Source organism: Idiotropiscis lumnitzeri, chromosome 12, assembly GCF_059441095.1.
Source record: "Idiotropiscis lumnitzeri isolate Australia: NSW breed Sydney's pygmy pipehorse chromosome 12, RoL_Ilum_1.0, whole genome shotgun sequence".
Lineage (NCBI taxonomy): Eukaryota > Metazoa > Chordata > Actinopteri > Syngnathiformes > Syngnathidae > Idiotropiscis > Idiotropiscis lumnitzeri.
This window is the reverse complement of record NC_142402.1, coordinates 4,155,851-4,179,683: the sequence shown is the minus strand read 5'-3', so window position 1 is coordinate 4,179,683 and position 23,833 is coordinate 4,155,851. Positions and strand designations below refer to the sequence as shown.

The following is a 23,833-nucleotide window of genomic DNA, read 5'->3' as shown; positions in this document are numbered from 1 at the left end:
CACCCTGACCCGGTTGTAATTAAAACTAACTAACTAAAAAAAATAAATAAATAAATAAACTCAAAAGGAACTAGCTCTAATTAAAATTCCCAAACTAAAATAACCTTGCGGAGCAGCAAATTCCTTTGCATGCTACGCACAAATGGCTTTATTATATATATATAATATTATATATATAATATTGGTAACCACGTTCGTTGCTTTGGAGAATAAAAACGAAAATGCAAACACTTGCTACTTTTCAAAACATGTTCAACATTTCCTTGCACAAGAGAAACTATGTGCGATAAGTATAAACTATTTGCAAGTATTTTCCGCTCATGGAGATACGGCTCAATGATTACTATTATTCATTGCTTATATAAAAACAACACTATTTATGTGTTTCTACTGAAACTGGTTCATGATTGCGATAATATTAGAAAATACACACTTGTCTCAAGAATTTGATATTCATTTGATACACGTCTACTCTTCCATGTCTATAGGCCGTGCGTTGGTGAACTTAATTGACTCCTGGAAAGCAGATGTATGAATTAGCCTGAGAGAAATTTCAGACCTCATACAAACACAAATACACCCACACACACACAGGTTCTACTCTAGTAATTAGCAAACAAACAGTATCATAACCCCATGAATCTGCAAAACAGTGGATGTAGGAACTATAATATCATTTTAGTCAAGTCTTTTTTTTGTTCAGCTGTTAAAGTTGAATTTGTATAGTTAATGTTTGTTCTGCACGCTCCATGTTTTTAATGATCTATGTACCAGCAACACAGTTTAGTGAGACAGTGTGGGACCAGGAACGAAGACAGCATTGATGGTAATTGTTTGTTGACCTGCACAAATTTCCAGGTACCTCAGGATGAGTGGAGCGGTTTCTCTCCTTTGGGGAAGGAGGATGACATTCCATGTCGAAGGATGAGGAGCGGCAGCTATGTGAAAGCCATGGCTGAGGATGACAGCGGAGACTCAGACGGGAGTCCCAAACCTTCTCCCAAGATACAGGCACGACGTGCCAGCTACTTGAAAGCCACGCAGCCATCACTGACTGAGATGACCACTCTACAGTAAGATTTCCTTTGGATTATTTTTTAGGACTGTACGTCTTGCATCAAACGACATGATTTTCACAGAAATGATTGAAAGAAGAAAAGAAAAGAAAATCCACCCTCACAATTCCAACGTGTCTTGATGAGCATCCTTCATTCAATTAAAACATTTTAGCACACAAAAAAATAACCTTACCAGGAAGTACACAAGGATGGGGTGTGCGTGTGTGTGTGTGTGTGTGGGGGGGGGGATTATAGCGTATAGTGCCAAAGAAAGAAAAAAAAATTACGCAAAAATATAATTTTTTTTCTGATATTTCTATAATAGTGAAATTGTGGTAAAACTGTGATGTGTACATTTAACATGGAAAGATAACATACCTATTTCACACACAAACACACACATCTGTATATATATATATATGTCAATCATATCGCGCTCACAAGCGTTAATTATTTTTTGTAATTGATTGAGTCAAAGTATTTGAGGCAGTTAATGCATGCGTAGAATTACCTGCCCATGCATCCCCATCATCCCACACAGAGTGCAGTGAGCACGAGCGCAGACAGCAGACAATCCCAGACAATGCAATTTCGAGATCGTCAAAGTTGCGTTTTTTTCAAAGGGCTCTGATCCCCCACGCTCACGAATCAGCGGCATGTAACAGTGAACAATTCACACTACTCAGCGCCTAACTAGTTAGAAGTCGCCTGTACTCCCGAGAGTATTTGCGGCTACTTGAATGCTAGGCCTTGCGTCGTAGTAGCATGGACTTTATTTGTACTATATGTAAATCCGTGCATAGCAGCAGCAAGGAGCTGTGTGATGCGAATCATCCCCTCTGTGGTAACAAATGAAAAAAAGTAGTGTATTCACCAAGGAGGCAAACGTGGAGGCGCTAAGCGTGCTAATTTTATATTGATATATTGTGCCGCCACATTCCTAAACACATTTTGCAGATTTTAATCTACTGGTATGAGAAACAATGCAGTGGGGGAATAGTGTATCTGCCCCATTTTGTCATGATCCGCGTCGGGCATGACAGGGGTTTTTGTCATTGTTTTCGTCTGCATGTGCTTTTGTTATTGTTTTTGTCACTTTCCTACCATGTGCACTTTTGTTTATGTTTGTCAGCTGAGTAGGGCGTTTCCCCCCAGCACTCTGTCTCACCAGCCACGCACCTGTTCCCCGTTATCATCAACACACCTGATTCCCATCTGCTCCCCTATTGACTGGACTATTTAAACACCTCACTCCGACAACCCATTGTCGGAACATTACTCCTGCTGCTTCATTTGGACTGTCACGACCGCTCCCTGATCTCGTTCACGCTCATGTTCTCGCTTCGCTCCCGCTCTTGCTCCCGCTCTTGCTCCCGCTCTTGCTCCCGCTCTTGCTCCCGCTCTTGCTCCCGCTCTTGCTCCCGCTCTTGCTCCCGCTCTTGTCCCTAGTTTTTGTCACTGTCTTCGTTCCTCGGTTTTTGTTCTGTTTAGTCAAGTTTAGTTCGTCATAGTCATTTTGCACCCTGCCACGTTTGTTTGTCCACGCCATGTTATTTGTCCTCATTGATTAATTTAATAAATTCCCTTTAGTTTACCCTTTTCCCTGCTTCCTCGCACCTCTGGGTCCACCTCCTCCTCGCCTACCGGCGAATCTGACACATTTAGTGTCAGCAACGGAGTCATGCAGAGTGGAATTCTGTCCCCAGTATTTTTCAACTTGTCTATGAATGAACTCTCAACAAGCTTCAGATCATGTAAAAATTATTGTGTGGCAGAGAATTTAATTGGGAATCATTTTTTTGTATGCTAATGACTTAGTAGTGTTTAGTCCGAGCACTGCAGAGCTGCAGCATCTTCTTAACATCTGCACAACTTTATGATGAACAACGTGACAGAAAATTTAATTCAACTAAGAGTGTGTTTAGGATTTGTAGGACTGGACAAGCACATATACTTTTTCTTTATATATATATATATATATATATATATATATATATATATATATATATATATATATACTTTTTCTTTATATATATATATATATATATATATATGTATGTGTTAAATACAGTGCTCAGTGTAACTGATAAATTTCAATATCTGACATGTACGTCAGTGTAATTGGTATATCAAGAAATCGCGCACTGACAAAGGTTCCGGGACAATTAAAAATGCATGAATTTTTTTAATGTATAATTTTTTGGGGTAATTAACAAATCATAATTAATGTGTTGAAGTCCCACTCCTAATACTTATATTTTCTTTTACACGGTACTTCAAAATATGTGAGTCCAATCTTGTACTTCACATTAACATTGTCAATCTCCAAGAGCTGTTGATTAATTTTCCCCCAGTCAAGCTCAAATTTCAGGGTTCCGTCTCTTCCAACATTTCACTGACCAAAGTTAAGTTGTACCATTGGTGTCCTAGCTGGCTCAAAAACCTCGGGAACAACACTCTCTGTTTCTTCTTTTTCTCGTGGTGTTGTTCACACTTCTGTAGCGGCGTCATCCATCGCAGTCTCATCTGTCTCAGGGCTATTCTCTTTCCTTTGACATCTTTTTTTGCCGTCTCTGTATGCATGATCTCAGTGTGGCCCAGATGTAGAGATGGTGCCCAAGCTCAGCGTGACTCCGATTTCGTACATCATATTGGTTTGCCAGGTGGTAATACAAACAAAACCCAAGGTTATTAACTCGAATCCGAGTGCAAGTAAACTACAAGAAAGGCTGGAACCTCCATGATGCAACGCTTAATGACGACAAATTTGCAAAAAAAAAAAACAATCAGAATTTGCTTTGCTGTCTGACTCTTGATTGGTTAAAATTATAGCACAATTGTCACGCCTCGGTTCTTCTATCACGAGTGTAAATGTAAGCATTGTGTAAATTCGCCAACGGTTTTATACAAACAAGACATGTTTTTGAATGCACCAAACATGCAACATTTCCCATCCTGCTTACATAATTTTGACACAAATTTAACGCGTTAGCTGTGATGCGGCATTGAGGCGGCCCGTCAAAATATTTCCTTATGTGAAAGCAGTGCATGCTGCAAAAATGATCCACCGGACGGCAGCCAGAGAAAACTTTAAGTAGAGTGGGCTGCGAAAGTATACAGAAGAGGTGGCTCGGGCATCTGACTAGGATACCTCCTGGACATTTCTCTGGTGAGGTGTTCTGGCCACATACTGTACCGCAGGGAGGAGACCCCAGGGATGACCCATGAGAAGTTGGAGAGTCTATGTCTCCCGGCTGGGAGTTGCTGGGTTGAAGAATGACTTGCTACCTCACTTGGGATAAGTGGAAGAAAATTGATTGATTAACGGATGGAAATTTAAAAGAAAAGGCCATTATAAAGATTTAGAGCTTCACACACATTTTCCCTCTCCTATTACTGAATACAACTGCAAATGCTGAAAGCTGACAACCATCTGTGTGAGGATAATGTGCTTGAACCTCACAAAGCTAGATAACCAGTCCCTCCAGTAACTAACTGTAAAAGCTGGGAATGGCTAATGCAGTATGGCTGGTTTGCTACTAGCACTAAAGGATGAATGAACGTGTCCCTTATGTCCCCACAGGCCCACGTCATGACACATTACTTAGCCAAGCTGCATAGCCCTTTGCCCACATAGTCATTTGCCCCCAATACAAACTCACTCATCTTTTGTATTTTTCAAACACGCAACAAGGCACACATGAAAATTTGTTAAATTGTTTTTTTGGGGTTTTTTTAGTTTAGGTTTTCAGAGTCACTGAAAATATCATATGACAAAATGTGAAATTCTGGTACAGTAGTTGCTCCTTCATCAAACTAGAATGGGTACTTACTTGGCACACGCGTACAAAATAGAAAATTGTTTCTACCAAAGAACGTAACCCGCAAACAACTAATCTTGCAAAACTCAATTTTCTCATAAAAAAGTCACAAGGAAGTCTATGTATATGTGTGTATATGTGTGTGTATTTATCTTTGTGTGGGTGTGTGTGTGTGTGTGTGTATATCCTTTTAAGCCATTTTTTAACTTGGACTTAAATAGTGATTTTTAGTTTTTGTTGTTGTTTCTGAGTCAGTATAAAGGGGCATGACTTGGAAAGCGTCCGGTATCTTGCTACCACTTTTGAACATGAACTACTGCATTTTCCGGGCCACAGGGCACTCTTTCAAGTCCCTAATCTTCCCCAAAACAAACAAAGCGCCTTGTAAAGCGACGCGCCCATTATATTGACTAAGCATCACTCGTGACCATCAACCCTTTTACTCATTGGGCTGTTCGGAGTGCATGTTAGCACACCCTGCTGGACAAAGTCTGAATCATCTCTGCTTCTAATTGACCGTGACTTATACATTATGTGACTATGGTGTTTGGGTGATGGTGTAGGAGAAAGCTGGACAAAAGGGCAGCTGTCCACAATGTTGTAGTCTGTCTTATCATTTATGTTATTGCAAGCAAGAAACGCCCCAGGTTTAGACAACAGACTGCAAAAAGCCCAAAGCACAACAGCACATCTCTCTAAACAGCCATGCACATCTCTCTAAACAGCCATGTGATTGGCTGAGTCTGAGTGGCTCCCAAGAAGCCATTGCTGTAATTGGCTAAGGCTGAGTGGCTCCCAAGAAGCCATTGCTATAATCTTTTTGTGTTATTTTTATTTCTTTTGGGTATATAGATGGCATGAGAGATACATGTTTTGTGTTAATCTTATTTCTTTGTTTCATTGTTTGCTTGTATGCTGAGTTTTTTTTTGGTTTTGATTTGAAACCGTGACTCTAAGGAGTGTGGTGACCAGTGAAGTCCCTCCCCTGACGTTGTCTTGTAGACTATTGCCAAGACACCTTTTATTGGTTAAAGTCATTGTTATTGGCAGTGATTCCTAATAGTTTCATGACATCTGTCATTGAAACGGGTTGATACTTCTGGCAACAATCCATTAGGGGAATGAGTCCTGGTGACCTAGCATCAGCTGAGCTAGCAGCTGAGCTAGCGCGAGCAGCTGAACTAGCTCCTTGTAGTCCGGCGCGCCTAGTATATGCATTAAATACGGAAATAGCACCCTCAACTGGTGTTCCGCCCTTTGATGCAGCGCGTCTTATGGCCGTAAAAATACGGTAATTATTTTGGCTAACGTTCGGGTTGACGTGTTTGCTTATAGCGCTCACAAGTCAACCTGTTTTTCCCTGTCATTTTTTAGCATGTTGAATAAAGTATGTTAAAAATAAAATTAAAGACTTTTAATGATTGCAATATTTTTATCATTGCAGTATTTTTCATTTCCCCTTTGTACTATGGACAGACTTCCCTCTGAACTATGGACAGACATAAGGAGTGTTTCCTTACACTTGTATATGTTGTGGGATATAAGTGTGTACATACATGTGGATTTGTGTATATACGTATACAGTGAACCCTCGGTTATCGCGGTTAATGGGGACCGAGACCACTCGCGAAAACTGAAAATCCGCGAAATAGCGGTGCACCTTCAAAAATGCTTAAAAAAAAAAAAGGGCGAAGTAGCGGCGCACCTTCAAAAATGCTTGAAAAAAAATAAAAATAAAATATATATATATATATATATATACGGGTAGAGAGAGAGAGAGTGAAATTCATGTTATAACAAAAAAAAAAAATTATTATTAAAACTTATTATTTTTTTATTCCCCAGCCATTATTTTTGTATTTATTCAATTACTTCTTTTTGTATTTATTTAATTACTTCGACTTTTACCTGCTGGTACGCCGTCCGGTGTGCCCTGTGAAATGAAAGGTGGCATTCTTCATTTATTTATTTATTCATTTATTCATTCATAACTGACAGCCTCGCGCTCCCCGCTCATGCCCGGGCGGAAGGTGTTCCTCTTCGGCTTAACTACCACGCACGCCGGCCGGTCTCCTCCGGAGCTCCCGCATGGTCCCGAACGAAGCGAAATGTCGCCCCGCTCGTGCCCGGGCGGAAGTTGTTCCTCTTCGGCTTAACTGCCACGCACGCCGGCCGGAGCTCTGGTACGGTCCGAACCGCGCGAAACGACGCCCCAAATCGTGCCCGGGGGAACGTGCTCTTCTTCGTCCACTCTCCTCTTCGCCCACGCTCTTCTTCGGCACACGCCGGCCGTCTAACCGCTCCAGCGCCCCGTCGTGCCGCTCGGCGAAACTACAATGCCCCCCGAATATTTTTTAGACCCGCGAAGCACTGAACCCGCGAAAGGTGAACCGCGAAGTAGCGAGGGTTCACTGTATACTGTGTATTTTCGCATAATTTGCTTTTTCTGAATGTTTGCTGCTAATGTTATAATATCATACATAAACAGCTACATTACACCGCCGTCTATGTGTGACCTATATATTTGCTGCTGTAACACTGCAAATTTCCCCATTGTGGGACTAATGAAGGACATCTTTATCTTTATCTTTAAATTAAAATATCCGTTCCCAATCTGAGGTTTGTGAACTGCGAGGGAGCCATAACTTGGGGTTCCCCCAAAATATTTTGCAAAATATACTTAAGTACGTACCACAGCTCAAACACAGCAGACTATGTAATTCAATTATGTTTTAGTTAATTAATAATTTCCAACATGGAAATGAAATAAGATGCCAATAATTTTTTGCAGCTTAAAACATTTTTAACAAAAAAAGAATCACCTATTTCAGAGGTATTCAATTAAAAGTCACAGAGGTCCACGACTAAAATGTCTTCCAATTAAAAGGTCCGAACCAAAGTCCAACTTCCCTTAATGTCTAGCCTATGTTCACATTTTTATATAGTTTCAATATTTAGTCATTTTCAACAGAGCACACTTATATACTAAATATTTAGCAATGTTCCCATTAAACACCTTTGCCAGTCAAACTAATATAAGGTGTTTGTTTCACATTTAAGAAAATGTGGCTCCAGGAACTTAAGGGTGCCACTTCCAGAAAAAAACAGTAAAATATTTCCTGCAGAAATATATCAAATGCTAAGCATTGAGTTAACATCTTTTACCTTTTTTTCTTAAATCAAAGAGTTATCAGCCTAAAAAAAACGGAAGGCCTAATTATCCAAGGAAACCAGGTCAACATGTTCAGTACACAATCAATAAAAAGGGCTGTCATCATGAAAAACTAATTCAAAATGAGCTTTGACACCAACTTTTATTTTGAATATTTTTTAAACTTCTCTTAATGAGAGAAATTAGTTTGTGACTGCCCTGCCAGTGACTTAATTCTGGGTTGGAACGGAGTCAGGGCCATTGGGATTTGGTAGATTATTTCACACATCTGGGCTTTGTGTTTTCCTTTAAATAATGTTTGCGCAACCGTATTTAAGCACTCCTTCACAACTTCCCCATCACTGAATGTTTTTTTTATGTCTCCCCAAAACCCATGATACTTTTAGGGAACATTCATTTGCATGCCGCTGGGCTGTTAACGAAAATGTAAAAATCTGTTATACTGCACTCGAAGTTCGATGTTTTTGCGTGCGCTCACCTCAAACTTCAGCGGATAACTTTGCACAAAAGGGCGGTGCTTTGTTTCGTCATCAATGTTGCGACAGTTTCGGAGCATATGATGCACACTGGTTTTGAATCGGCTGCAGCCAGAACGAAACTAAATTTCTCCGTCCATTCATTTAAAACAACACGCATCGACCTTGCTAACTTTTTAGCAAGGCATACTATCAGTAGCACTCTCTTCCGGTCTGCTGCGCAATTGGCAGTGGATCGTAAACAAAAGATTTGATTGGCTCAAATCAGTGACGTCTTTTCCGTATTCACTAGAATTGCAGCGTCAACGTTTGCGAATGCGCCCTGAAAAAAAATCATCATAGATTGGTCATGGGTCCGGTCCGAACCATCTGTCGGTCCGGATCCGGACCGCGGTCTGCCATTTGGTGATGCCTGACCAATTTATTCATTTGCCAAACCGCTTATCCTCACTTGGAGGAAAAAGATTGGGTGCTGTCTGATAGAGGTGGAATTAAGTCACAGATGTTCATTCATCACATAGGTCTCATGTCTTAAAGTGAAACTTTATTAGGCTTTACATTGGCACATATATAATAGGTATACAAATTACAGTAGTACTAAAGTACAAAAAATTCCCCCCAAAAAGACTCTGTAGTGATTCAAGGGCTTTTTTGGGATGAGATTTACAATGAATTGGCACTCCTTGATTGGAGCTTGGTTTGTTATTTTCAACTGTCGTCTACGTCGCTACGTCACAGCAAGGAGGCAAGCAGTGCAATATTACTTAGTTTGTCACATGTTGTCTGAAACGGCGACCGATCACCACCAAAATTCAAATGCTCATTACTACTCATGTCCACTTCATATAAAAGTGTTCTGCACAATATTGTTGAAACGTAAGCTCATATGTGCAAAAACCATGATCACATCCACTAAATAAAAAAAACGGCCAGTTTCTTCTTCACTTACACAGGCTGCAGCGGAGAAGAGCATGAATGCATGCTCGAACTTCGGTGAAACTGATTGTAGTTTTCAAACATTTGTTCTGCTAAATTTTTTCAAATTTTTAAAAGTCTCAGGAGCCCGCCTGGCCAGGAGCCACAGGTTGATTTTAAATTAAGAATGTTTATTTTGATATGACTACATGGACAATAACAGTCTACATTTAACTCAACAAAGTCATAAGAGTGACAGTATAAGTATATATTAATATTACAATATTATAAATATATATCGCAATTAATTACGGAATTTTCTTGTGATTAGATTTAAAAAAAACGTTAAAAATATATATATACATACAGTGAAACCCCGCTACTTCGCGGTTCACCTTTTTGCGGGTTCAGTGCTTCGCGGGTCTAAAAAATATTAAAAAATTAAAAACTTTTTTGCCCGGGCAAGATCGGGGCTCTCCATTCGCTCCGCTCCGCGGGGGCATTATGATAGGGTCGTCGCTGTACGGCCGAGGCCGGAAGCGAAGCGTGAACTCCACAAACGCTGACCACAAGAAGAGTTTCAGACCAGGTGTTTATTGGGCCCGACAGAGAACAATCAATCCATATCCTCACTAGGATATGGACTAGTGACAAACATAGATTTAGGAGTATATATACAATTACAAGCGTCGCGAGCGACGAGAACAGAAAACGTTGGTGGACCGGGTCGCACCAGGAACCAAAAATGAGATTTAACTTAAAGCGCTTGCATAGCAAGGATAAACTACAAAACGATAATGGTCTTACCACAGAAGGGAAAGATGAATCCAAATAACGAAAACGAGAACCAAGGGCGAGCCGAAAAGTAGCTGAATCAAGAAACACTATGAACGAGAAAATCAAGACACGGAACAACATGGAGCAAACGTGAGCATAAACTATGAGCGTGAGCATTGCGGGATAATTATCCGACGCCGAGCGATCCTCGGCGACGGCTTATGTAGTCACGGTAATCAGCAGGTGATGAGCGTCAGCTGCGCGGCTGGGCGCGCCTGCCCGGTGACGTGCGACGGGGAGCGCGCGGAGGGAACGCCCACTGCTGGACAGAGAAACAGACGGATCATGACACATTGTAGTTTCGCCGAGCGACACGACGGGGCGCTGGAGCGGTTAGACGGCCGGCGTGCGCCGAAGAAGAGCGTGGGCGAAGAGGCGAGTGGACGAAGAAGAGCACGTTCCCCCGGGCACGATCGGGGGCGACGTTTCGCGCGGTTCGGACCGTACCAGAGCTCCGGCCGGCGTGCGTGGCAGTTAAGCCGAAGAGGAGCACCTTCCGCCCGGGCACGAGCGGGGCGACATTTCGCTCCGTTCGGGACCGAACGAGAGCTCCGGAGGAGGCCGGCCGGCGTGCGTGGCAATTACGCCAAAGAGGAGCACCTTCCGCCCGGGGCACGAGCGGAGCGAAATGAAACCGAGTTCAACAGAAAAGGAGACACGCTTCGGGGGAGCAGGTCCGGCGTGCGTGACAATTAAGCCGAAGAGGAGCACCTCTTCCGCCCGGGCACGAGCGGAGCGCGAGGCTGTCAGTTATGAATGAATAAAGGAATAAATTAATAAATAAATGAAGAATGCCACCTTTCATTTCACAGGGCACACCGGACGGCGTGTCAGCAGGTAAAAGTCGAAGTAATTAAATAAATACAAAAAGAAGTAATTGAATAAATACAAAAATAATGGCTGGGGAATAAAAAAATAATAAGTTTTAATAATAATTAGTTTTTTTTTGTTATAACATGAATTTCACTCTCTCTCTCTCTCTCTCTCTCTCTCTCTACCCGTATTCTATATGGTGTACTGTATACAGGGGGTATACTGTATACCTGTATAGGTTTTTTTAAGCATTTTTGAAGGGGCGCCGCTACTTCGCGGATTTTCTGTTTTCGCGGGTGGTCTCGGTCCCCATTAACTGCGATAACCGGGGTTTATATATATATATCTATATAAATAATATATATATATATATCATATTGCATTATGACATTGACTCCATATTGGAGTCAAATTACTGCGAACTGGTTCTACAAAAGAACCAATCGTCATTTCCCATCCCCAGTTACAAGTCAAACAGAGGCAAGACCAGTAAACTCAAATAATATTATTAGCCAATTTATCTGATATTTATGTACAGAAAATGTATAACACTTCAGAATAATGCACTTTTTTACCACTTCATAACAACACTTCATCAATCATCTTTTCCTGTAGCTCAGCGTGTCAATCAAAACTCATTTTACATTTGTAGCAGTTTTAAAGATAAAGATAAAAATAAAGATGTCCTTTAATAGTCCCACAATGGGGAAATTTATTAAATTCTTAAAACAAATTTTTAATTACTATGTTTCAAATAATGCAATTCTTCTTGTAAGTGTGTGTTACGCATGTTGCCCACAGGACTTAAATTTGTTCTGTGAGGCGCAAACTAAATTCTGCTGTTGTCTCTCCCGTAGGATTTCATCAGAACATTCCCCAAAGCTACAGATCAGGAGCCACAGCTACCTGCGTGCGGTGAGTGAGGTTTCAATCAATAGAAGCCTGGACACCCTGGACCCCAAAACCCTTCTCGATCCCAAATCGTTGCTGTCCTCACCCCAATACCGCTCACGCAATGAAAGCTACATGAGGGCCATGAGCACCATCAGTCAGGTTAGTTGTGCTGCTGAATAATATACAGTAACTTCTAATTGTGTGTTCAAAAAGACAATCACAGTGCACACAAGGTTTCGTCTCAGCTGCCTTGCATTTAGACCATTGTCAGTTAGCATTTTTTTCAGTTGTAAAATTATAGTTTTGTATTTTTGAACAGATGGGAACACAAAAATTTTCATGGCTTAATTTGTGCACAATAATTTAATAATAATTTGCACATATTGCAAAGCCAAATTCAAATACTTTACCACGTTAGCTGTACATCTTTAGCACTTAATTTCAGAACAAAACACCCTTATTAGGCCCATCTATGCCCCCTGCCTTTGCCTAAGCACATGTGTGGCCCGCAGGGCAGTTTTGTGATACAATGGAGGGTTCGCCCCCTTGTGTTGACTGCAGTTCCATCGTTGAGGCTTTGGCTTACCAGGTAGACCGCTGTCAAAGGTGGCGCGGCTCTGCCCACGTTGGAGCTTGCTTATCTGTCGATTCGGATGTTGTCGACGTGCCTCAGTAACTGGAGGTTGATGATAAAGGGCTGCTGTCACCTGTTGGGGTGGTCAGCCCGTGCGCCCCTTGCCAGCAGAGTCCCTGGAGTGCTCTTGATTCTGGCTTCAGGGCTGCCCACCCAACCCTGTACAAGTAGCTCGACACATGAGCCAGAGGAGGGGTCGATGCAGGCTTTTTTGCTTGTAAAAGAATCATTTGACCCGCCCCACACTCACATGCATCTGAAACACAAGAAAGAGCTCTTTGAAAAAGGCATAATACTATTTCGCAGCAAAGATTGATTGGCACTTGTGTCACACACATTGGTGTTTGGCACCTGATTTTATTCACCGTCCATCAGTGGAACAGAGCCTTGGGACATAAATGGCTTGTAACTGGCATCGACACCATTCCCCTCCAGTGTATCTGAAACTACAGGGGATGGAACAGGAACAGTCTGGAAAAAAACAACACTCTGGGCTTTTGGAGCTCTGTTGTTACTCCTTACGCAGAAGGACAGGACACATAGCGATTCTATGACCCATATCATGACAATTAAACCTCCTGAAAATGGAGAAAAAGGGTGCCAACCAGTTTGGTCGTTTGGAGTTGTAATGGAGTGACCACTGAGGACATGATCTCTCCAGGCAGAAAAACAACACAATGAGTCAAAATCAATTTATCTGCCAAAACATTAACTTTTGACAATGACTCCTGCTTTTGTTCAATAAGTGAACAGCAGTGGTATTTGGTAGACAACATTTGAAATTCCTCAAGCAGATAAAACAGTCGCAACTTGTCCATAAGGACAGATTTCTCTTGAGCACACTCAACATTGGTTGAGTTGGGATACTGTACAATTCCTAAATTTTGGATAATAAGACTCATGCACGAATCCGCAAGCCCTTAAAATTGTAGCTTTCACAATATTAAGTCGAAACTATTATCAATGGATAGGGTCGAGCACACCTCATTACATATGTAACTTACATTGTAACAACAAACTCAGCCTTAATCAATGCAGTGACAGATACCTCTGCCACCTGCGACAGTGTACCCTCAGAAGGCACATTGGTAGCCTCACCAGGCTTTGGCAGCATCCGCTCCCACAATAATTTATACCTCGGGTCCGCAAAGCAGCAGTCCAGGTGGCACGGTGGACGAGCGAGATGGCCTCAAAGTACAGAGGTACAGGGTTCGATTCCGGCTCCAGCCTTCCTGTGTGGAGTTTGCATGTTCTCCCCATGCCTGCGTGGGTTTCCCCTGGGTGCTCTGGTTTCCTCCCACATTCCAAAAACATGCACAGCAGGTGGATTGGAGACTCTAAATTGCCCCTAGGTTTAATAATGTTGGTTGCCCACGTTGCAGTGGAGCAGCAAAAGCCATAAGGCACAACCACGGCCACTGGCTGCCGTAGGTCCCGTATTCAGACCGATTTACGAGCAATATTTAAAGAGAAATAGGCCTTTTGTGCACATATTAAGTCTTAAATCTTTTAGTTCAGCTCATGAAAAATGGTAACAAGTTGATGCGTTGAATTTTATTCTGTGTTTTGTTTTAATGAGCTGTTGAAATCAGCTGGAAGTAGTCGTAGTAGTTGGAAGTAGGGATTGGTAATATTTGATATGCAGCCAACAGCGTTGTTGAGGGAGCTTTTCTCATATATTCAATACGATAGTAAAGATTATTCTACCATGCACCTCTTCCATAGAAGCCTTCATTTGCACCACCTTAAACCCTACCTTGAACCTGTACTTCTGTCTTACTTCCTGCATGTATCCTCAATAACCATTACCTCCCTGCACCTGCCACTGCTTCTATTAACTATTAACTGTTACATTGGGTTGCTCGTGGGGTAATGCCTCCATTTCGTTGAGAGAACAATAAAATCTCAGTTAAACAACTTGACACAATAAGGTTTTGTAATGCTCAAGGGGTCCATTCAATTACAATCCACTTTCAATTGACTTTATTTTGAAAATGAAGACAGTTAATTGTAATCTAAAAAGATAGATCCAGATGGGCTGTTGCAATAGGCATGTTTGTGTTAAAAGAGAATTTGTTCAATTTAATTGGTAGGTTGGCCGTTAGAGTCAGCAAGTTCCCATTATTCCTTTCTAAATTACCACTTGCCAAAATCACAACACTTGATTACAAATAACCAGCATTGGCAAGTCCATGCACTGCAGCAAGGAAATCTCTTAAACATGGTCTTCACATTGAAGGTAAGAAGAATGCGGTGCATTCCCATTTGTTGAAACCACAAACTCTATAATCAGTATCCCATGTCTCCTTAAGGCAATGAAAAAACAGAAACAGATATTGAAAACAGTATTTACAACACTAATGTTTATCTGCGACGGGGATGTGAAATTGAGGCCCTTTTATATCTGTTGATCTTTAAGATGTTTTGTCTTGGATAAGTTCATTTGAGTTACAATCTTGACAAAGGCCATAATAAAAGAATTTTGCGTCAGATGAACTGAAAAAAAACAAAAACACTTTTTTTCTTTTCTTTTTTTGCACAAAATGGAAAAGCAATAAGAAATTGTAACGCTTTTCTTCCTTTTACAATTGAATTTGTTGCAGGCTTTTCAATAATAAAAACTAAATTAAAAAAAATAATAAAATGAATAAAAAAATTAAAAAAAGCAAAACAAGCTAAATGAAACCAGATTTTACCAAATTTGACCAATTGTAACTACGTTAAGATGTTATACAAAGTATCTACTTAGTAAAAGTGAAATTCCAGTTAAGACAGTCGGAAGTGTGCAGGATTGGAGCTCAAGTGTCATGACCCGTGTCGGTCACGGCAGGGTTTTGTTATTATTTTGTCACCGTCCATGCCATGCCTTTGTTATTGCCCCATGATCTCATTCTCGCTGGGTCCGGGTTTGGTCGGAACATTCTGTCAGGATCGCCGGTCGGCGAGGTGAAGAAGGACCCAAGATGCGAGGAAGCAGGGAAAAGGGGAACTTAAAGGGAATTTATTACCTGAATCAAACAAAGACAAACAACGTGGCAGGGTGCAAAAAATAACAAAGGCTAATTAAAATGTGACTAAACTGGATCAAGGACGAGGAACAAAGATAGTGACAAATACTGAGGGACATGAACGTGAACGAGAGCGAGAACGAGATCATGGGGCGGCCGTGACAGTCCTGGTATGGAGCAATGTTCCGACGCTGAGTTGTCGGCACGGGGTGGTTAAATAGTCCAGAATTATGGGAGCAAATGAAATGGGAGTCAGATGTGCGAGGCTAACGGGGAACAGGTGCGTGGCTGGTGGGGACGGAGTGCTGAGGGGACACGCCCCTACTCAGCTGACCGAAACCAAAACAATAACAAAGGCATGGCATGGACGGTGACAAAATAATAACAAAACCCTGCCATGACTGACACGGGTCATCCCATCAAGGCTATGTCAAGTTAGTGGGAAAACTTGAATTTTGTATGGAACAAAAAAAAAAAAAAACTAAACTATCATTTCATGTATTATACATTTGGGCGACACATGGAATAATTGCCTCACAGTGCTTCCTGTGTAGTGTTTGTATGTTCTCCTCGTGCCTGCGTGGGTGTTCTCCGGCTTCTCCGGTGTCCTCCCACATTCTAAAGACATGCATGACAGGTTGATTGGACACTCGCAATTGCCCCTAGGTATGAGTGTGAGTGTGGATGGTTGTTTGTCTTCGAAGTGCCCTGCGATTGGCTGGCAACCAGTTTAGGGTGTACCCCGCCTACTGCCCAAAGACAGCTGGGATAGGCTCCAGCTCGCCCACGAACCTCGTGAGAAGAAGCGGCTTGGAGAATGGATGGATGGATGTTCCACATTTGGCATCAAGGGTAGCAGCTTGACATTCCTGATTGGACCAGTATAAGATGCCTTTACAGAAATAGAGACTCAGAGCGCTAGGTTCCAAAATAGGTTAACATGGGTTACTGAAAATGTTTAAAAAGAAAAGGCTAGAATCAGTGAAAAAGCACAACAAAGTAGTTCAGCACTAATAATGAATAAGTGTTCAGTTGACCTGCATGCCTGACATGTCTTTGGTCTACTGAGCGAATTAAAATTCACCAGTGTCCTGTATCCTATTTCTCCATTCATTTGTACCTTCTTCTTTCTCTGTCCACTTATGCGTTGGAACCTTTCTCTACAGTTGAGTGAAGTTGAGGTAAATGGACAAATTGAGCAGGTATGCGAGCAGGTCTACAGCGAAATGCAGGCTCAGGCCATGGAGGCTGCCATGAACAGGATGGATCGGATGGACAGGTTAGACAGGATGGATAGGATGGATACGTTGCCCATGCCGGGATGTTTCCGAATGAGGAGCCACAGCTATGTGAGGGCAATTGATCAGGGCTGTGCTGGGGAGGAGGAAGGAGAAGGAGGAAGACCGCTACTTCTGCTGCCATCCTCTCCACCACGCACTTCGGCCACGACTGTCAGGACCATCCAGAGCAGCACAGGTAGGATGCCCTGATACATGTTCACCTTGGCAATGTGACACCTTTCCTCATGCACAACTACCACATAGATATCAAAGAAATATTCATGTTGTTTTTTTTTTTTTTGCAGTCAAATCAGGCTTCATGTGATATTATTTTTGCATTTGTTACTTCTGGTCTTCTCTTGTTGTTTATCAAAGCACGAAGTGGAAAGAGGTTAGATGCACTTTATATTTATTTATTAGCGAGATAATGATGCAATGACCACATAACCAATTTCCAAGAGACATACTATTCCAAGGTGACGTGAACAATGGACGACATAACAATTAAGTCCAAATCTGTCTTTTCTTTACTTATCATCGCACCCATTGTTGCCACAGTTACCCTAAAAAAGGAACTTACCATATTTTCAGCACCATAATTAAAGGCACCGTCTCTGTTACTGGTGCTATTTCTGTATTTAACACATCCATAAGGCTCACCGTATTATTGGGTACAAGCATGAGCTGGGCACTCAACCATTTTGTGCTGGACAGTTACCCACCCTCTGGCCGCTATCTCGGTACCCATCCTCAACCTTCCGGCCTTATTCATAAAAATTGTTGGCCCACGACCCCGTTCCATTGACTTTCCCTTTGTTCTTGCTGTCTGTGGTACGTCCAGTGGCATTTGGTCCGCAGTGGTCCCAAAGTGGAGCTATTGTATTATGAGTGAAATATTTGCTGAACATCGCTATAAACCATTAATAAGAAAATAATTTTGAAAAGATATATATATATATATATATATATATATATTCATCCATGACATTCAAATGGCAGTGCCCCAAGGGACTTTGTGTTTGCTGTTTGGGATTGTCTTTATCTTCAGTCTGTTACAGATGGCCTACATTTCTTGCTCCACTTGGAATTCATTTAGAGATACATGTACAGCCACATTCACACGTTTTTCAGCAGCCTAACAGCACAGTGGAAACTGAGCTCTTTATAGATGAATGGACATTTTATTGTAAATGGTGCGTCAATGACCAGTGAACTGAAAGAAGCCTTACTGCCCTACTGCAAAAGTGAATTATTGCCACAGGACTTTTTGGTGTCTTTTTATTAGTGGATTAATTTACACATTATGCAGTAGAACGAAAGGTTTAGTGAAATACTGTAATTAGTAAATGATGGCCATATGCAAACACATAATTTATTTAACTGAACCCAAAATTAACTGAAGTATAATATTATTTACAAGGTTTGCATAGTCTTAAAGTCATAAAATGCATTCAATCCATGCATCTACAAATATAACAATGAAATGCAATAAATATTTTTTTCAAAAGGCTTAAACATGTTAAAATAAGTGAACATTCTTGAAAAAAATATATTTAACTCTCGTGGTAACGCAGTCATGACAGCCAACCCAACAAAATAGTGATGTGATATTAGTCGAGACTCTTTTAAGAGCAGACACAATATTCATGCACTGTAGCCACTTTGCAGAACATGGGACATCGGCAACATTGCAAAGTTAATCTCCAATTTTATTTCAGATGAAATCCAAAAGTCTTAAAAGGTACTGACTTTAACTTATCTCAAGCTGCCAGGATCCGGGTTTAAAATGTGAAACTATGTGTTCAGAACATGTCACGTCATTCCAATTATAATCAAATACTGCATATCAAAGTGAGATCTGGGGTGAAGCTTTGGCCCTTGTCTTAAGAGGCTCTCCCCAACAAATGAGCCTCCGCTGCTCCCAACAAGTCTTCAATAACCACCCACATACTGTAATTCATTTTGAACTGCCTGGAGAGAAACCACAAAACCACAGGGAAAATAAACATTCTGTAGGCTATAGTGTGGTTCAAGGCCAAGGCTGAACCTGAGTCCTTTTGCTGTAAGGTGAACTACTAAAAAACTATGCATTCAGGTTAAATATATCTCCAAAAATGTTTTTTACCCATCCAAGAAAAACGGGGATTGCACAACAATTCAACGACTTTAATAAGCAAAAGGCTACTTCACAGGCTTCTTTTTCAAAGTTGACTTCAATGAACCTTTCTCATTGTGCTGATTCATTAAAAAAAAAGAAAAAGAAAAAATGTGGTCTGCCCTGACCTTGTCAAAGTAGCCTATTCTGCTGAAATTCTGAATTGTGACAAGCCCACTTGGTCCTGAGAGATGAAGAGTGAGAACAGAAAGCATGTGAAGAAGGCGGCTTCTAAATTTAACAAATTTCCACAAAAAAGTGCTGTCACGTTTAGTCCTGAGGCCCCCTTATGGCCAACACTCACACATCGTTTAGTATCGCAGAAGCAGAAAAGGAAGTAACGCAAGACAGCTAGACATCCATGCCTTATGCATTTTAACTAACTGTTAAGGGACAGATTAGAATTGTTAACCTCTTCAGACTGTGATTGGTTTTTGAAATCATGTACAGTAGCTACCAAACAAAAAAGTCAGTCACAAAACGTGTGTGGTTGTGTGAATTCATCTCTCTCTCTCTTTCTCTCTCTCTCTTTCTCTCGCTCTCTCTTTCTGCCCCTCTCAAATGTACAGATTGCAATGGCGCAAGTACAAAACATTCTCTAATTTTAGGGGCAAACTGCCATCATTTAGGGACTGTTTGCAGCCGGTGTTAGTATTTTTTATGTAATAATATGCTAAATGAACTGCTAACAGTTCATTTGTCTTTCTAAATGACACCCTGAACCCAAAGACTTTCAGAGTGACAGATAGCATAGTATTGCAATGTAACTCAAGAGTTACATGCTTTAAATGTGTCAGTCCAAATTTAAGCATATTGTCCTCATTAATGAGTATTGCAGATTTCAATGACACTGGATGGCGTAGCTCTCGCTCATTATTCTACAAAGTGGTCTGTGAGTAACATATGCAATTTGATATTTTATTCCAACACTATGTTTTTATCTCCTCCCCTTTTCCTTCTTCTGTCCTTTTTTTAAAATGTAGTTTCATCTTGCATCACAACATATAAAAAAACTCCTCCACCAGTGCCACCGCGAACATCCACCTGCTCGACGGCCTCCAAGCCCTACATCTCCATTACAGCCCAGAGCAGCACGGAGTCTGCACAGGTAGGCGGCAGCAGCAGCAGCAGCATTCTCAGTCTGATATGTCTATTGACCAAACATTCCACATGGACTTAAATTTGTTGCACATTCTGAGACAATTTATCAGTTATGTGGTCTCTCTTGTCTGGGCAACTAATAAGAACAACACTTTATTACATGCAGACCCAGAACCTAACCTGTAATAATGAATCTTTGGCTGCCTCAAACATTTCCCTTTTTTCATACCAAGCAAGCATTTCGATACAATTGGGATCAAAATAGTAAAATACATTTTCATGAATTTAATGACAAACATGTGATGTGTAGGTATGTTCACCAACAACCAAAGATTCTTTCTTAACTTTGAGTACAAGTAAGAAGGCGTGGTGACGTTGTGATTTTAGTGCTTTGAATGTGAGTCTGCTTACTTCATATTAAACTGATTGTGTATTTTCATCTTTCTGATAACAACTCTGAAGTTTTGTGTAGCATATAGTGTTCTTCCCACAAAGATTGGTCAAATTAAAAAAAAAAATCCACCTGTTGCGGAACGTAACCCTAAATTCATAATTATTACTAAACATGTGATGATGATGATGATGATAATGATGATGATGACGATGAACGCTTGATGTGCTTGAGAACATAAAAAGGACAGCTTCAGAAACAGCACAAAAAAGTCATCTGGAAAGTAGTTTTTTTAGTTAACAAAATGTTAACCAGTAAAATTAGCACTCCAAACAAGAAAATAATAATGAGTTAACAAAATAGTTTTTTTTTTATTAGCACCCCATTGGGATTTGCTATCTTAACTATGTGTCTAAACTCAATGACGATGTCAAATACAAGTCATTAATGAACAAGATTGGATGTGAGTTTTGATAGTGTTCACAGAATGTATTTGGAGGAAAAACATGTTTTTGAAAACCAACTAGGATGCTTACATGGAAGAAGAGGGACCAAGAGGTGACATGACTATCCAATCCGGGCTCAGTAACTCAACAGAAAGCATCGACAGCATGAAGGCTTTGACTGCTGCCATCGAGGCTGCCAATGCACAGGTGTGTTCCCTACAGCACACTTTAGGTTCATTTGTCTGTCTTGTAGAACAGTAGACCCGTTTACAAAGCTTTTTTGGGGGGCGGGTATTCTAATATTAGAAACTGCAAAATAATGTGAGTATTTTTTCCACTGTAGATTCATGGACCAGCCAGTCAGCATGTCAGCAACAGCACTGTGACAATCAACACCCCTGCACCCTCAGTCATGAGCAGAGGTCTGATTGTTGAAGACCACCATGATGAATACAGGAAAGAGGCACTCAGGAAGGGAAAATGTCTCTCCATAGGTATCCAGGTATTGACTTGATCTATTGCATATACATTTTTTATGAAAATAATTTCACCAATTAATCACTAACTAAAAATTCGCAATGGGTACACAGTATTTTGTTTCAATGAAAAAAGGGCCAATTCATGATTACGTATTCTGGGTGGGCTTCGGGGTACCCTGCAGGTGGATGGACCAGATGAAGTTATGGACCAAGAGGATCCATCTAAGTTCGCTTCTGTGGGGGTGCAAGTGGAGGATGACAGACGGTGATTACATGTTCCCTTATTGTGTCACTAAATGTTGGACATTTGGTAGCGTATCCTTTTGCAAAATTCATAATGGATTGTTAGTCTGGTGAGTCACGCATTTCTCATCAGACAAAAATGCTACTGACCAATTCCTCTGACATCTGGTTTATGATTTTAAGTTTCTTGTTCCCATCTCTCTATTTAGCATTTAATATAATTTCTCAATGTTTCATTTCTGGACTGAAATTAATGGGCTCCCTTGATCCCACTGTATTATCAAAACTATAGCATTATACATTTTTTTTTGCTTAATTTATTAAATGATATTGATAGCATTGTGTATTCAAAACTATAGCATTATAATCTATTTTGTTTGGTTAATTTACAAAATTTTAAATATTGCCAAATAAAATAAAACTGGAATATTGTTTTAAATATTTACTTCATTAAGGTTTTCATGTTACACCACAAAATATATAATGCACCTGTAAACCAATGATTTGTTGTTTCTTGTAGAATAGATTACATTATATTAAATTCATGAACGCATACTACTCGCAAAAAGTTAAGGGTTTTCGGCCATCAGGTCGATTTTTACAATGAAACTAAAATGCACGATAACCCTTATAGGTCATCTTCATTTGACATTCTTTCCAACTGTTCATTATTTCAGTGCTTTTTGCACAACTTTATGTCCTCTAACAAAGAACTCAGCTGCAAATTGGAACTGGTATTTAATCCATGAATCTTTCAATAAATTACCTGGTTGAATTAAAATTATTTAAACAGCCCTCTTCATTATGTTATGTTATGGAGTAGGGTGTTCTCACAAGGCAGTGGACAGTCTGGCCACTGAGTTTAGCATCACAAAGTGACCAACGAATTGAAAAAGACATACAGGGAGATTGGAAATTTGGAATGCATAGGAGTTGACGTGTGATGTTGGAGAACATTTGGCTTGTACAAAAAGTACTGAAATATTAAACACTGTGACATGAGCTTTCGAACATTTTAGTTAGCTTCACCTGTTAAGTTTGTTGTGCATTTTGGTTTATCCTGAAATGTTACTCTTTTCGTGAGTAGTGTTTAACGCTACATAAGAAATGGTCCCACAAATGCAGAGCATCAGTTGATCTGCGTCGACTACCAGTGATTGAATGACTGCTGTTTCTTTCTCTGTTGGTCAGGTATCGTCGCTTCCAACGGTCCAATAGTGTGACAACAGCTGTACAAGTAAGGCACACTGATCACATCATAATCTGATTGATTGATTGGTTGATTGATTGGCTGGTTGGTTGGCTGATTGATTGAACATAATACATTAAAATAATAATAATAATAATAATAATAATAATATTGCCTTTATTAGTCCCACAATGGGGAAATTCGAGATTCGAACCCAGGCCTCCTGGGGAGACTGGGTCCTGAACGCGGTGCCTTAGACCACTCGGCCATCTTTAAAAGATAAAAACAAAAACTTAAAGAAAGAAAAAAAGCAAATCATCATTAGATAATTTACATGTTCAAAGGGAGAAGTAAGAAGTACAATAATTATCCGGCCCTTGGCTCACATATCATATTATTATTACACTGGTAGATTATTTATAGACAAAGAATTATGCCACAGAAAAATATACTTCTGTGTGGTGTATTGTATTGTTTGGGACTGACGGTGCTGTGCATGAGACAGGTTCATCTGGGCTGCAGCTGATCCTTGATTACGGCCTGCAGCTGATCCTTATTACGGGGATGGTATATATTGGGGAGGCACTGTTGCTTTAGGTGGATGTGTAAGCAGAGACAAATAAAGCCACCGACAAGCCTGCAGTTGTTCCCCCGTCTACTTTGTTCCGTTGAAGAACACGACATGGTGTCAGGAGTGCTGTGAGGCTATTCGGGACGGCACTTGGAAGCAGTCGAGTAAGAAAGAGGGAGAGAGGTGAGCGGAAATGTTTGAAGAAGACGACGTACAGCAAGCAAGGGCAGGAGTTAGCACTGTGGCTAGCACTCCCGGCGCTACGTTTAGCATACAGCCACCGGAGCCCTTTGATTTCTCCAAACCGCACGACTGGACAAAGTGGGTACGACGCTTCGAGAAATTTCGTC

General features: G+C 40.8%; 1 protein-coding gene across 4 annotated transcripts in view; it reads left to right on the top strand.

The window, feature by feature from the left end:
* dlgap1a (discs, large (Drosophila) homolog-associated protein 1a) overlaps positions 1–23,833 on the top strand; it is a 94,863-nt gene that overhangs the window by 51,163 nt on the left and 19,867 nt on the right. For 3 of the 4 annotated variants that reach the window (XM_088310590.1, XM_088310588.1, XM_088310591.1), the window contains exons 3-10: positions 859–1,073; positions 11,950–12,145; positions 16,795–17,104; positions 20,047–20,171; positions 21,083–21,208; positions 21,345–21,503; positions 21,663–21,745; positions 22,915–22,960. In XM_088310590.1, coding sequence (XP_088166716.1) covers positions 859–1,073; positions 11,950–12,145; positions 16,795–17,104; positions 20,047–20,171; positions 21,083–21,208; positions 21,345–21,503; positions 21,663–21,745; positions 22,915–22,960 — 1,260 coding nt within the window. The remainder of the gene's footprint in view (positions 1–858; positions 1,074–11,949; positions 12,146–16,794; positions 17,105–20,046; positions 20,172–21,082; positions 21,209–21,344; positions 21,504–21,662; positions 21,746–22,914; positions 22,961–23,833) is intronic. The other variant, XM_088310589.1, reaches the window with a different exon arrangement.